At 54.2% G+C, this 15,105-nt stretch overlaps 1 protein-coding gene across 1 annotated transcript in view; it reads left to right on the forward strand.

Annotated features, from left to right (window-relative positions):
* Positions 1-15,105, forward strand: part of SNTG2 (syntrophin gamma 2) — a 125,017-nt gene that overhangs the window by 33,130 nt on the left and 76,782 nt on the right. The window contains 6 exon segments of the mRNA XM_074341598.1: positions 2,646-2,709; positions 2,712-2,772; positions 4,823-4,952; positions 6,482-6,520; positions 13,431-13,500; positions 13,503-13,546. Coding sequence (XP_074197699.1) covers positions 2,646-2,709; positions 2,712-2,772; positions 4,823-4,952; positions 6,482-6,520; positions 13,431-13,500; positions 13,503-13,546 — 408 coding nt within the window.

Raw genomic sequence — 15,105 nt, forward strand, 5'->3', positions numbered from 1 at the left:
TGGGGCTGAAATTAGAATCGTGATCTCTGCTTTCTGCGGGTGACCGTCCCTCAGCCTGGGACCCGCCCCCAGAGGTGAAGCCGCCAGGACTTGAGCTGATGGAGCCGTGACTGCTGGTTCTGGAAGGTCTGTCCTGGCCCGCTTTGCTGGTGTCCCGTCGGGAGGGGAAGCTCAGGCTCCTTCCCGAGATGCTTCCCCCAGACCCCGGGGCTTGCAGAGGCAGAGGGCGGGCAGCGTGGGTCCCGCAGGGATGCAGGAATGGAGCGAGCTAGGAGGTGACCCCTGCCAGGCTCTCCCTCCTCCCCCGTAGCCCTGGACCCGCCGTCAAGAGGACTCCTCTGCGCTGCGGAGACCTGGCGGCCCCCTTCAGCCTCTGGGTTCTACAAAATATTCTTCTAGAGGAAAGTTGCATCAGGTCTGACCTGAAACTCTGGGCTGGGCAGGGGCCCCTGGGGCAGAAGAGCTCTAAGGGAGAGGGAACCGAAAGCTTCCTTTAAAACCTCATAGTCTGATGCTAAAACGTGCCCAGGGCTTACGAAGTGCAACCTGATTTTATAGAAGAAAAGTTGTTTTTCGTAGTGGGAAATTGCTTCTTCTGGTATGTTTTAAAGAGTGAACTTAAATGATTTTATAAAATAATCCGTATTATTTTGCTCATTTAAATAATGTTTATTGTGTCCTGGAATCATTGTGACCTCCTCAGTGGTGGTGCTGCAGCAGGATCCCAGTAACTCTGGTGTGGACGCACGCTGTGGGCACAGGTGTGAGTCAGTGAGCGCAGCCCGCCGCGCTCCGCAAACCGCAGGGAGACTGTGCGTAAAGAACCCTTGCACCGTGAACGTGGCGTGGTCACTGCAGCTGACGGTGATGAAGCTGGTGACTGGAGACGGGCCGTGGTGTGTCGTGAATGATGATGAGTCCTCACCTGGGGCAGCCGTGGTGTAGACAGACGGTCGCTCAGTAAGGCCAGTAGGAAGTCCACGCTGAGTACTGGCTCTGAGTCTTCCGTGCTCAGGTGTGCGCCAGCAAATCCCGCAGCAGGCGTTAGAACGCAACTGCAGAAAGATGGCAACGGAGGAGCAGTCATAAAATCTCGCTTAGACATCTGTTGTAATACTTTTGCTTCCGAGCTACAGGCCATGGAATTAATAAATACATTTAAATAAAGAGTGTTGGGGGGGACCCAAATCCAGCCTCCAGGGCTTGAAATCAGGTGGGGGGAGGCCCTCCGAAGGCTGCAGGGGCCCCCTGTGGTGTGTCCACGCTGCTCCTGACTCAGCCTCCGTCCTCACGGGGCCCTGCTCTTCCGCTCTATGGTCTCTGTCTGTTTCCCTCTTGTGAGGATGGCTGCAGTAGCTTTTCGGGGGCACCCAGGTAATCCGGGGTCAATGCCAAGCTCCATATCCTTAATTTAATCACGTGGCCAGGACCGTTTGTCCAAATGAGGTGCCAGGTTCCAGGGATTGGGACCCAATATGTTCATCCTGGGGTGGGGGCGCTGTCCAGCCGGAGGCCGTCCAACACAGACCCGCGGGGAGTCTGGTCTGAGGAGGGCATTCTGGCCATCAGGGCAGTTCCCGGGCCCTGCTGGATTCCCGAGGTGGGAGCTCCGGGGTATTCTCACGCCCGCGCATCCTGAACGGCCTTACTCTTCTCAGAGGAGCACACTGCCAGCACCGCCGCCCCACAGGCCCCTGTTTTCATCCTTGAGACCGTTTCCCGCGTTCCGGGCGCTGGGGGTCGGCACACAGGGCCTGAAGTCTGTGCGGCCTCCCCGGGCGTGAGCCTCTCTGGTGGAGCCCTCGGGGCCAATCGGTTTTGCCGTCTTCCTTAGTGTGTTTGCTGTATGTTGGGGATTCGTACCCTGTTCTGCTCTGTTCCTGGATGGAAGGTTCCGGGAAAACCTTCCTTTCTCACTCCTGGCCCGGCTGCTGTGAGGACGCTTCCCTGTGAAGCAGACTCGGTGTCCGGCATCTGGCGAGGTGCAGCCGCCTGGGCCCAGGGCTGTGTCCTCCCTCAGGCCCAGGACCCGGCAGTTTGCTGACTGGGCACCTGTGGGTTGTTCGTCTGGAAATGGGGCTGTTTGTGTGGCTTCATTCACATTTCCACGCACCTTCCTCGCACCTGCAGGCCCTGCTGGGGAGGGACCTGGCTCCCCGTCCCCAGCGGCGTCCCCGCTGCTCACGTCCATCGGGTGGACAGTGGGGTCTTTGCCGTTCATGCATAAGCCCGGTCATGTGGCCTGGGCGACATTAGCACGTTGTCTGTGTTTCTGTGTATCACTGTGCGCTGCGTCCTGGCTCCGAGCTCGCTCCAATTTGACCTTCCAGGTCGGGGAGGTGGCTCACGGCCTCCCTGGACCCAGAGCCTTCGTCACGTCCCTGAAATTCCTTCCAGCTGTAGTCTCTCTCCCTCCCCTCCCTTGTGACTCTCCTCTCTATGGGGCAGCGTTTTGTTTTTAAAACTAGAGGAAGAACAGCATTTAAATTCCGGTAGAAGAGGACGTCTTCCTCCCCAGATCTGGGCACACGGCCGCACCCACTCTTGCAGCAGCTGAAACGTGTTTAATGTGCGTCTGGGGGCTGGGGGGCCTGGCCTGCTCTCCACTGACTCTGTGCCTGTCGCTTCCCGTCTGCCTTGCACAGGCCCCGTCCCCACCTCCCTCGCCCGCAGCTGATGAACCAAAGTACGAGAAGCGCTGGCTGGACGCCCGTCGCTGCCCCTGTCCGTGGCCCGGATCGCGCAGTGCGGAGTGGGGGTGGAAGAGCTGAGGTGTGTGTCTGTCGTCCGACATGGAGTCGCTGAGAAACCCTGCAGCCTCACCAGCCGATGACGCCCCCTTGCCCTCCCCAAAGTGCAGGCCCTCCGTCCAGGCGGGTTCCGCGTGTGCAAAAGCAACAACAATCAGTGATGATGGTAACACGAAGTAAGCACCATAAGAAGTCAGTGATCAGAAGAGAGCTGGTTTGCCGCCGGGAGTAGTTCCGACCGTGGAAAGGTGACCGTCGGGCCTCCACGGAGGGTCAGTCACTAGAAGGAGAAATGCTGTTTTCAGTTCTAAATGTTAACAGAACTAGACTGGAAATAAGAGGCATTGCTGTCCCAGCTGCAGAGACACCGCTGAAACCCTGCGGTGAGAAGGCCAGACCAGCCCCAGCTCCTGGGCCAGCGTCCGAGCTCCGAGCCGAGCCCAGGGGGGCCCCTTCCGGCTGCGTCGCTCCGGGGTTTCTCCTGAGAGTGAGCCGGCCGACAGCTCAGCCTGTGTCTGCGTCACCCAGGACGCTCCTTCCAATGGTCTTTTACCAAAACATCTGTTGTTCTGGGTCACCCACGACCTTGGACTTCTCCGAGTTCTGTTGGAAATGGAGTGAGTTCCTTTGGAAGGAAGGCAGGAGCTGTAGACTTTACGCCCTGTTTCCCCGGCCCCCCGACCCCCAGGTAGGATCTCTGAGCCAGGGCTCTGGAGCAGGACGTGGAGACGGGGACACGCATGGCTGTAAAGGGCCCCTGTGTTCTGACCCAGGCAGCCTCCCCAGGGCGGGACTGACACCTGGCCGGGATGTGTGCTCACTGAAAGACAGGGCTGTGCGGTCAGGGAGCCTGCTCTGGCGGCCTCGGCCCTGAATGTGCAGGGCTGTTTTATGTCATCTCCGGTTCCTTCCCTTCTGTCACATCCTTCTGTCTGTTTAATGAAACCATGATTAAACCCACGTCTGAAAGATTATTAAAGTGTAATTTAGTGCAAATCTTGTTTTTTTTAAGAAAAAAGGTTTGTTTTGTTTTGTTATTTTTTTTAACCTTTCAATTATCTCCTTAAGGACATGAATGCAAACTGCATGGATTAGATACATGGTTTCTTTAAAAAAGGAACAGAGGTATAAATGACACTCCTTTATTGTAATAATTACGTTAGTTCAGGCTGCAGTAACAAAGTACCGTAGGTTGGGGCTTAAACAACAGAAACGTATGTTCTCAGAGTTCTGGAGGCGGGATGTGCTGGATCAAAGCTCAGGGGGGTTCAGTGCCTGGTGAGGAGTCTCCTCCTGACTGCCCAGTGGCCGGCTCTGCAGCTCGTCCTCAGGTGGAGACCAGCTCGGGGCCTCATCTCACAGGGACAGCAGTCCTGTCAGATCAGGGCCCCCCTTCCGATCTCGCTCAGGCTTCTCTCCTTGGAGGCCCGTCTGCAGAGACGCCGCACTGGGGTCTGGGGCTTCCACGTGCAGATTCTGGGGGGACGCACGTCAGCCTGTGACAGTAGATGTGTGTGCATTCCCTTAGACAGAAAGGCTGTGCAGGGTAGGAAAGAACTACTGAAAGTTACAGTTACGTTGCTGTTATGAGAACTGTCACGGTAGGTTTGGAGCAGGGCGGTTTTTATAGTGAAAATAAAGGAGAACCAACTTCTTCGAAAGCCCTTTTGTAAATCAGAAGTGCACATGCGGCCGTAAACGCGCCTCGTGCTGAGTGACGCTGCTGCTTGACCTGCGCCGTCACCCTGTGTCAGGAGCTTCACATACCGCGATGAACGGTCTTCAAAAAGCTGGGCTCAGGACCCCGTCAGACAGGAACGCCACCATTCCCACGAGAGCAGGGCGTACTTCCTGTCTGAATTGCCTTCCATATTTTCAGTAAATAGGAACAGCTATTGGTGACGGATGTCAGGGCCTTGAGCTTGCTTTCAGTAAACCTACCTGAGGTCCTGACACGGGCTGGCTGAGCACTGGGTTTGCCGTGGTGACTGCAGATGGGGTCACCTCCGCCCCCTCCGGTCGCCCCTTCTGGATCCGAGGGGCCCCCTCCAGCGTCTCCGCTCTTCCCGCAGGTCCGGCGCGTTCAAGGTGCTGGCCCCAGACGGGGGCAGCACGGGGCTCCTGCAGTGTCACACAGCCCAGGATGGCGCCGACTGGCTCAGGGCCGTGTCAGCAAACATCAGCCACCTGACGCTGCAGAACGTGAGTGCGGACCTCCCATCGTGTCCACAAAAATAATTAAGACTTTTTTGTTACTTGCGGTTGAGCCTAACACATTGGTAATAACATTAAACAGAAGAACACGTCGAATCTCTGACTAAAAAAAGTTAAACAACTGAGTCATTGCAAAGCTGTAATGACTGATGTAAGAGCAGAGGCTCAACCAAGCGTCCGGATTCTTCGCGCTGGTCGCTCCCCTCCCGCCTGCACAGAAACATTTGCGCGCAGGTGCCTTTATGTGCGTTTTACCCAAGCGCGTCGGTGTGATGTGGCGTTTTTATTTGGGGAACCTAATCGGGTTCAAGATGTCATTTCCCAAAACACTGAGGAAATTTACAAAGAGGCCCAGCTACCAAGAATACTCCTGGTTCACTGCAGGTACCCAGGAAGGAAGAGTGCTCTGTCTCCTTGGGAGAACCATCTTATGATCAAAGTCAGCACGAAGTTAAAACATAAAATAGCTGGCAGGTTGAGATGTGGCGGGAGGTGAGCATCCGTGCAGCATTAAGGTCCCCGAGGTGATTCCTGGCGTCCGCAGTGCAGGTCTCGTGGGAGGACCAGCGCTCGGCCGGAGGTGGCCGGGGACGGTTTGCTGGTTCTCATTCCCGGCCAGTGCCATGCCCCGCGGGCCACGCTGGCAGCCCAGAGCTGGCTCCGTCCCCGGGCCGCTGTGGAGGAGGGGCCTGGTGTCCTTGGACGCCCTCTGGCCAGCCAGTCACGGCCCCGGCAGCAGCCCACCGCCCCCTCTTCTCATGTGCCGCCACCTTCCAGGGGCTGCTGGAGCAGTTTCAGACCCTGTGAGGTTTCTATTCCACAGACCACGGGGCTCTCCGTTGCACTGGAGGTACCCGCTCCTCTCTAGGACCTCAGTTCTCCCACCTGACATTTTGACTTCCAAAGGTATCCGGGTGGGCGGGAGGAAAGGAACACCCAGGTGGTGGTGGACGGACACTTGCAGAATGCGCCTGACCACGAGAGCCCTTCAGGCCGATGGTTCCCGCACAGAGCAGCTCGTAGGCAGAGCGGGGGGAGGAGACACGAGTGCTCTAGAGCCAGAACTGCGGGCTCAGAGCCACTTCCCAGCTGCGTAGTTGTGGCCGTGCTGTAAATCCGGGGGAGTGAGGTCCACCGTGCAGGATGGCTAGGGGACCCAGGAAGGAGCGGTGTGATATGTGGGAACCGTAACGACCCTGATCACCTAGGGCAGCGACCACGTCCCCGGACCCTCAGGTGCTGAGCTCTGAGCAGCAGCTGCCCCACTGCCTCACTTCACAAAATGCTGATGCCAGAAACAGAGCAGACCGAGTGCTCGTCTTGGGTTTTCTGTGATGAGAGCCGCTACCATGCATTTGTGTCTGCTCTTGTTTTTTGGGGAAAAAGCTTCCTAAAAGACACTTGTTTCCAAGGGCACTTCATGCAGCTGATTAACTTCAGCTGTCAACTCGACAGGGTGGGAAATTACGGCTTTAATACACATGTCACAATGACTCCTTGCTCCCCTCTCTCTGCAGGTGAGAATGGTGAATACGGGCTGTTCTCCTGGTGACCAGGTAGGACTGCGTTTGTGTGGATCGTGCAAGTCTCCAACAGCAGCCTCTTTCTGTTTCTGAAGCTGGATTCGGACACGTGGATAGGAAAGCCCCAGCACACGTCAGACCCAAGTCAGGGCCACGCCCTCAGTGCCCCCGCGTAAAACTGCCGTTGTGCTGGGAGTGGCGCCGGGAGCCGCTCCGCCCTGAGAGCCGGATCTCGGTGCTGTGGGCAGCCGCGTTCTGTAGGGGGCCGTGGTCACAAGGTAACTGGGTGTGATCGTTTAAGCTTAGAGGGGATCGATGGCGGAGACACGCCCGTGTAATTCGGAATGTTTTTCATTGAAGTGTAGTCAGTTACAGCGCGTAGGTTCTGGATTCGTGTCGTTTTCTCAGATGGCGCCCTCATTTGGGAAGTTTTGCTCTGGGGAGGCCTTTGACGCCACAGATCCTGTTGCTGGGGAAGAGCGCCCCCCCCACGCAGACCGTGTGTTCACTTTGGGGGGCCCCTACCTCGACCCATGTTCCCTGCCTCATGAGGAACCCTCAGTTCTTCCTTCTGAGAGCAGAGGCCAGCCCTGAACACGCCCGACTTCCTGGCTCGAGGGGTGCGTGCTGACTAGGGGTGCAAGTCCTCAGCTGTGTCAGGGGAGCGAGCTTTGAAGTCCCTGTGTTACTCCCTGTTTCCTTTCTGATAAAGTCAAAGCCAAAGCTGCAGGCGTGAACCTTTAAAACTTCATAGCCCATTAGCTTTCTGGTTCTAATTCCCTAGGTTTGAGGAAGCACCATTGCAGCCTCAAGTTAAGAAAACCAAAGAATCGTTCAGTTTGCGTTAAATAGTGTGTATAAATACTCTAAATAGTGCTTAGTGATAAAATTTGATTCAAAGTGGAAGACATTCAGGAAAGTGTCTGCCAATCAAACGTTTACTGAAAAAGACAGGAAATTAGAGCCATGTTTTAAATTAAACCCTTCTAGTCGGCGTCTTTAAATTAGAAAAGAAACACTAGGCAAACTTCCTCTACCTTGTATTCCTTTTATGTTTCTCTGAACTTGTGAACAGCTGTGTCTGTGTACATGGGGCAGCGAGGGAGGGGGGCTGCTTGATGTAACGTCCCTCAAACGTCCTCAGACAACAGAGGACTCGTCTTCGTGCTCACACACAAACACACTTTCCTTGCTACACCTTGTGTTCCTAAGACAGACGCTTCTCTTGGACTTTCCACTGGGGACACACCTCCCCGTGGTTCACACGTCATGTGTCTTCTCTGGATTTATTTCCCAAAGCTGACGGACGGGAGAACAGACCAGGTCGGTGCCTTTGCCCCCGACAACAGCTTGCCATTTGAGGTCGGGGTTCTGTCGGCACAATCAGTAGCGGCACCATGTCCCGTGAGCCTTTTTCTGCTGAGTCAGAGGCTCTTCCCGCACCACGGGGAGCGCCCGCGGCCAGAGCCCCTTCCTCCCGGCTTCTCTAGGGTCCTTGCTGGGGAGTCGCCCTCCCCTGGGACTTTCCAAACACATCGCTCACGCTCAGTAGTCTGGAACCAGTCAAGTCCGCACCCATGAGCACCCCTTGTGCTGAGAAGGCGCCCTGCTGACGTGCGGACCTCCCGGGACTTGGACCTCATGGGTTTGAGGACCCCTGGGGTTCATGGCTGTACTTGAGTCACCTGGCAGGTTGGGAAGGGCACCGGCCTGGAAGTCAAGATGGGTTTTGTTTTGCTTAAAAATGAGCCCCAGGAGAGAGCCCTGAACGGAGTCTGAGGACCTGACTCCCAGCACAGAGAACATTAAGTGAATTATGGTTCAAAACCCTCCGAGGCCATGGAATAATTTTGCTTTGGTTTTCTCTTAGTGAAATTTATCACCTCCTGTTAACCATGTTCGTGTGATGCCAGTCTGGGTGGCTTTATATGAATAAAACCTGGATTCTGGTCCCACGCGATCCCTTCTCTGGTGGTGCCGTTTGAGCAAATTAACACTTGATTCCTGGTTTCTTATCTAGAAAATAAGAAAGCTGTCATGGGTAATCTAAAGTCATTTTTTTCAACCTTAAAATTTCTGTGTAACTTTGAATTTACTCAAGGGCTTGAATTAGTTTTTTTGGAAGGAAATATTACAGAGGAGCCTCACTGTGTAGGATGAAGAAAGAACCAACTCCTGCCAGGCTTTCAGGAGACTGTTTCCCATTTTCTCTAAACACTAAACATTTTGTTTGCATTATAGGAGGTTAGTTTTATGGTGTTGCATCCTGTTTTTCAAAAAAGGATTTTTTTTCTCACTTTGAACAATTAACTGCTGATTTTGGTGTGTAGCAAGAATAATATTTGAATAAATATGAAAAAATAAAGATGCTTGACAGCCACTGAGACTGGCAAACAAAAGCAAAAGCGAACAGAGTTGGGAGGACAATGCAGAGGCCTGGGGTGTAGAGTGTTAGGCTCTGGCGTCTGGTGCGTAACGTGACTGTAATTCGTCATCCAAGCTGGGGCACTTCTTTCTGGGGTGAAGAACAACCTGACAGTAACGCTGAGACCACAGGAGCAGGTTTAGAATTGTCCCAGGAAAACCAGGACACGTGTTTACCCTACGAAAATAGCAAGAACCTATTTTCCAAAATGAATTTCTTCTTGAAAACCTGAAATAAAGGGAGACATGGCTCCTTAATCACCAAATTTAAAAGAAGCCTAAATAACTCGCGTTGTTTAGCTTTTCCTGTGAAAAGGAACAGACCAGCTGTACAGTCATTATCTTGTAGATGCTAAACGAATTATTTTGACTCATTCAGGTGATACCAAAAAAAAGGACTTTTCTATAGAAATGAATCAGAAAAGATAAATGAAATTACGCTCTTTTATTTTAATGGTTAGATCCCGTTGATTTAATATAGTCAGGTATGTGTTCATTAAATTATAATATACACTTCTTGGATTATGTAATAAGCCATAAAAGATAAAATCAGCTTCCCTTGAAATTGTGAGCTGCATATACCTAAAAAAGGCTGCTAAAGCTGCCAGTGTTCCCAGTAATAGCTAAGCGGTAACGTATTTCTTTGCTAATTAATCTAGGCAGACTTCAGTTACATACGGAATTTCATCAACTTCACATCCAATGTTTAGACGTTTCAGATTATTGACAATCTGTGCGTCGACCCCTTGGCCAGGAAAGGAGCCCCCAGTTGGCTCCTCAGCGTCTAACTCCTGTCGAGGGCTGTGCCCAGCGCTGTGTCAGCCAGACCCAGGAGGGGAAACAGCAAACCCAACGCCGGCCCGGCCCCAGGAGGGAGGCGGCCTGACTAGGGTTGGGGGCAGTGGGGAGACCTGCTCTGGGCGATGTGGTTCTGGGGTCCCAGCTGGCGCCCGGGTCTCCTGAGAAAGAGTGACTCTCAGGCTGAGCTGGAATCGACGGTACCTCTGTCCCTGAAGGGCTCTCACGGGGACAACACAGGCTGCGCTGTGCTAGAGAGCCCGGCTTCCCGCTTCAGCTAAACTCATGTTCTCAGCTCGTCGCTCAGCCGGACCGTCTGTGATGCAACTCTGTGTACCTGTCTGTCTGTCTGTCAGCATCTCTCTGTCTGCCATTAATCTACACTTTTATGTCTGTGGGGGTTACAGCCATCTTAAGTTCCCACAAGTCAGATCCCAGTGCGTCATTCTTCCCTCGTGGCGTCTGAACTGCAGTGCGTGACCAAGTAGTTCATGAAGAGAAAGAGGACGGGGAGACGTGGCAGCACTGGAATGCGAGATTTTAAAAATGAAGGGAGATCCCAGCAGAGTTTTCCCCATTGCAGACAAAAGAATTACTGTGTCCCCGCCCCCGCCCCCCCCCAGGACCCCAGGCTGCAGGCCCTGCCTGCCGGGGTTCTCAGCAGGGGGGGCCTGTCTGGGGGCCCAGGGCCTCACATGGCGCTGCCGGGGGCCTGCGGGGGCTGCTTGCTTCCCGCCGCTTACTTTTCTCCTGGGCCATGATGATTCTGTGTCCCCACCAGCTGCACCGACACAGAGGCATGAGGAGGAGCTCGGTGCGGTTCCTGGTGACAGATGGAGCATCAAAGCACAGGTTTGAGCTGCTGCCTCGAAAACTTGCAGCGATTTAGAGTTGAAACAGTTTTCTATGTTTTCTAAAAATTCTGGCTCCATGCTTTGACAGTCGTCAGTAAAACCGAGGCCTTCCAGCCGGCCGACCTGATGCCCCCGTCAGCACGCCCTGCTGCATGCCCATTCCGCTGCTCGTGCAGACGTGCGCAGTGACAGAGGGAGGACGACACCCCTTCCTTCAGGGAGCAGGCACCAGGCCCCTCGGCCAGTCCTGCACTGCAGGGCAGATGGCGGGGCGTGCAGCCTCGCCCTCAGAGAGTGTGGGGTCTGATGCGGACCCAGAGGGGAGCAGAGTCCCAGAAGAGTGTACCCAGAAGGGTGCTGAGACGATCTGGCGTTGTGCGATGCCAGCACCCGTGTGCAGACCGCTGCTCCTGCCCCCAGAATAGGCGTGTGCCTGGCTGTCAGTCCTGTTCTGAAGGTGAGGACGGGGACACAGGGCTCCGAGTAACTTTGGCTCCATGTCCAGAGTCCCTGCCCCAGTGTCACCCAGTGGCCCCCAGCCCACCGCTAAGAAGGCAGCCCTATCAGCAAATAGCATAATGGGGTGGATATTGTCCCAAACCACAGGGCAGCTCATTGGCTCTGATGAATTTGAACTAAGAAAAAAGTATCCAAACACCGGCCCCTCAAAGACGTTCAGAAGGATGATCACAGGCACCAGCTTAAAATAACCAATGCAGCTTCCTTAACACCACACATCCAGACTTCACGTACCGGAGGCTGATTTCTGAGCAAACCCGCTTTTTACTGTGTATGTTTGCAGTTCTGTATGTTCCTTCACTGTGTGTGTTTTCACTCAGTGTATCTGCAGTTCATTGGTTTTGGTAACCGTACCCAGAATGAATCCTGTGTTACGTAAGTTGTACAAATCATCGTGCTCGCACAGCAGTGAGTGTGGGATTCAGTAATCACTCCTTGAATTCATTTTAGAAATATCAAGGGTCTGCTAGACTTGCTAGAGAGAAAATGAAGTTCTTCTTATCGAGAATATACAAAGAACTCTTAAAACTCAAAGGGTAAGAACACAAACAACGCGGCTACGACGGAGCAGGTGTTAACGATGGAAACTGAGCACGTCTTACGATTTATAGCCGTATTACCGCTCGTGTTAGAAAGTGTATCTGTGTGACCCAACCAGACATAAAGGGGGGAGTCAGTCAATCCGAGGTGTTCTAGGTAATCCATGTGGTCAGCTTCAAGGCCACTAGACGCTCAGGGAGTCAGCTGCATCGGCGCGCTTTCCAGAGCCCTGACTCCCCTGACCTCGGGCCCGCCAGCGCTGTGGGAGGGGTTCCCGTGGCTCAGCGTCAGATTCTCGGAATTTCCACGGGAGCTAATCACAGAAAATGGAGACCAGCGACGTTACATGACTCCGAGACACATATGAAATGGCTTTCTTGTCTGCTCACAGTAGACTGCCTGTTTTAGCACTGAAACCTCACCACGGTGGCGTGGTTCCTACGTCCTCGGGAGACGCTGGCTGAGCCCAGAGGGAACGGGCAGGCTCACGAGCCAGGGAAACAGCGGGCCATTCTGCAAGGCTCCTGCGTCTAGGCCGGCCTGACGCCCTAGCTCCCGGCTTCAGCACCCAGGCCCAGCAGCGTGGTGCCCGCTGAGCTGTGGCCGCCACTCTCTGTAAACAGGAGACGTGATTTCCGCTTGTCTGTTGCTAGGAACACTGTGAAAATGGCATTTTTGTAAAATGTCCCCTGGCGCCTTGGCCCAGGAAGCCTCTCACCAGGCACAGGCGGAACCGGCAGTGGTTTGTCAGGTAAAGATGGGAAGGAGGTGACCTAGCTCGAGCCCGCGGCTGCTGGCTGCCGTGAGGGCTCTCCTGCGAGCTCCCGGGTCTCCGACCCGGGGGGGCACGCCTGCCTTCAGACGTTTCGGTTCATAAAGCGGTCGGCGCGTCTGTGATGACTTACTCCTCGTTTTGTTTAAATGTGCAGAATGTTTTAATATTCACTGTGCAGGATTTTTGTTGTTGTTAACGTAGCAAAATGAGGAAACGGGAAAATTAAAACGAAATTCCTCTTCCCACCGCCTGCGAGCACATCACGTTAGAACCTCAGGGAAGCCAACTTCAGTTCACGCGCTGGATTCCGTGTTTCTGTTTTCATTAACTTTTAAGGTCGTGTTCTGATCGCTGCGGTTTGTGTTTTGCGTCTCTAGGTTTAGAAGGCTCAATGCCCAGTATTATGTTCACTGTTGTTAGGAAGCTGAACTATGAAGGAACAACCGCTTCTCCCATGTGTGTTAACTAACGTTCACACAGGTGTGGAGTTTACGGTTAGGGCTTTCTGCAACCGCGTAGACAAATCTGAAATACTAACCCCTAAGAGAGTGTAAGGAAATACTGTTTTAAAAAACAGGCAGAAGGGAGGGCGTAGCTCGTGGCAGAGTGCCAGCTTTCCCTGCACAGGCTCCTGCGTTCAATCCTCTGAGCAGCCATTAAAAAAATAAATAAGTAGATAGTAAAATCTAATTACCTCCTCCTAAAAAAGAAAAAATAATAATAAATAAGTAAAAAAGTGAAAAAATAAATATGGAAGGCACAGTTCTGAGGGAGCGGAGAAGCCCGGCACGGGCCAAGACTAAGGCCACGCAGGAGCTCACGCGCGGAGCCTGGCCCCTCGCAGAGCTGTGGGCGAGCGACCCCAGACGTGGCACATTCGTGTCGTGTCTGCTTGGTTGCCGGTTGGACGTTGACCGACCCAGCCCTCCCGGTGTCCAGTCCGCGGACGCGAGCGTGCTGGACGCGGTCCCCCCGCCCCGACCCTGCGCTCCTGCTGAGATCTGGTGGTTAATGTGCAGCTTTTCCCCTGCAGGTTGTGCACATGGGGTGGGCCAGCGAGAGGCTGGATGGGGCCGGCTCCTCTCAGATCTTCAGACCCAAGTTCTGGCCCTGAAGGGCTCGTCCTTCCATGTCTTCGTGGCTCCTCCGGTAAGCACGCCCTGGAGGGCCCGGGAGGTGCTGACCAGCCCTCCTGTAAGAGAAGCGAAGACCAGCTCCGCTGTTCGGCCGAGGCCAGAGTGGGCATGGCCGTGGCGCCCTCCTCCAACCCCCACGGCGGGAAGGGGTCTGCGGGGACCCACTGGCTTTTCTTAAAGTCCTAAATTAACCCGCCGTGCTCGTCCTTCAGCTCGAACAGCCATCAGGACACTGGGATGTCCTCGTGCTTACAGGGCCAGCTGACTTGAGGTGGGGGTGCAGGAGCTTGGCTGTCTTAGAGCACCAGTTATACGGCTGAAGAGTCCAGACAGCAAACAAGACAGAACGGCGCCCTCTCCTCATTCTGATTTAATGGGCAAAGAACGGAACTTAAAAAGCTGTTTTCCCTCAGCTCTTCCAAGTTTTATCAGAATAGCCGAACAGTCCAATTTTGTTGGGTCCTAATAGAAATTTAATGCTGTGCGCTACAGTTTGCAATTTATTTTCCAATTCCCACCTGCACCATTTTCCCTAAATTGGCCGCATATAATGTGGATGCCCGGCCTAGAAGTTCATCAGTGAAAGCAGTTTCCCTTTCTGTGAGTCTGAACGTCAGAACCACAGACAAAACCTGACGGCTTCGGGAAACCTAACAATCTGTATGCAGCCCCCTCAGTGTCGTGACCTTTCTGCCACTGAAGTGGATAGAGGGGCTTCTCCCTTTGAGGCCGAGTGCTGCTCCCTGTGTGCAGGCAGCCGTTCTCGCCGTCCCGTCGCCCGTCAGCGGGCCGTGCGACTGCCTCCCAGCCCTGGCCTTCTGCGTGCTGCTGTCCTGAACGGGGGTGCAGGTATCTGCAGGCCCAGGTCCCGTTTCTTTGGGATGAAGAACCAGGAGTGGAATGGCCGGCTCGCAGCGCGGCTGTTTTTATTTCTCTGAGGAGCCGCTGCCCCTGTCACGTTCCCCCCAGCAGCGCAGACGGGCTCCCTCTCCTCCCCTCCTCACCGGCACCTGCCAGCCCTGACGAGGGAGGGCTGAGGGCCTCGGGGCAAATACCATCAGTTTCACCAGTGTCTCATCTTCAGCCCATCAAGTTGTAGCCATTACGTTTACACAGCTTTTTGAATGGCAGTCATACCTCAGTAAGTCGGTTTAAAAACCTGAGAATAATAAAGGACCAACCAAGTTTCGCCCTCAGACGTCTAGACGCGAATGCGTGTCTTCCTTTCGTTGGTCTTTAGCAAGCGTTTTATTTTTGATTAACTGTGGGTTTACGGGAAAGCTGGACCGTGGTAGGGTTTCTCCACGCCCTCCCTCCAGGTTCCCCCAGTGTCGACCCCGTAACTGACTGTGGTCTGATCGCTGAAACTGAACGGTTAAGGGAGGTCCAGCTCTGGTGACGAAACCACAGGCTCCATCAGACCCCATCGGCCTCTCCACCGAGCCCTTTTCTGTCCCAGGACCCAGGCCCGGGCTCCCCCGGGGACCCCTGTTTTCCATAAACCAAGGCTGTGAATTGCGGGTGCTGGCGAGTTCACGCCACCGCTGCCCGGTCACCGAGTTCTCCCCAGAC

This window comes from Camelus bactrianus, chromosome 15 (genome assembly GCF_048773025.1).
Source record: "Camelus bactrianus isolate YW-2024 breed Bactrian camel chromosome 15, ASM4877302v1, whole genome shotgun sequence".
NCBI lineage: Eukaryota > Metazoa > Chordata > Mammalia > Artiodactyla > Camelidae > Camelus > Camelus bactrianus.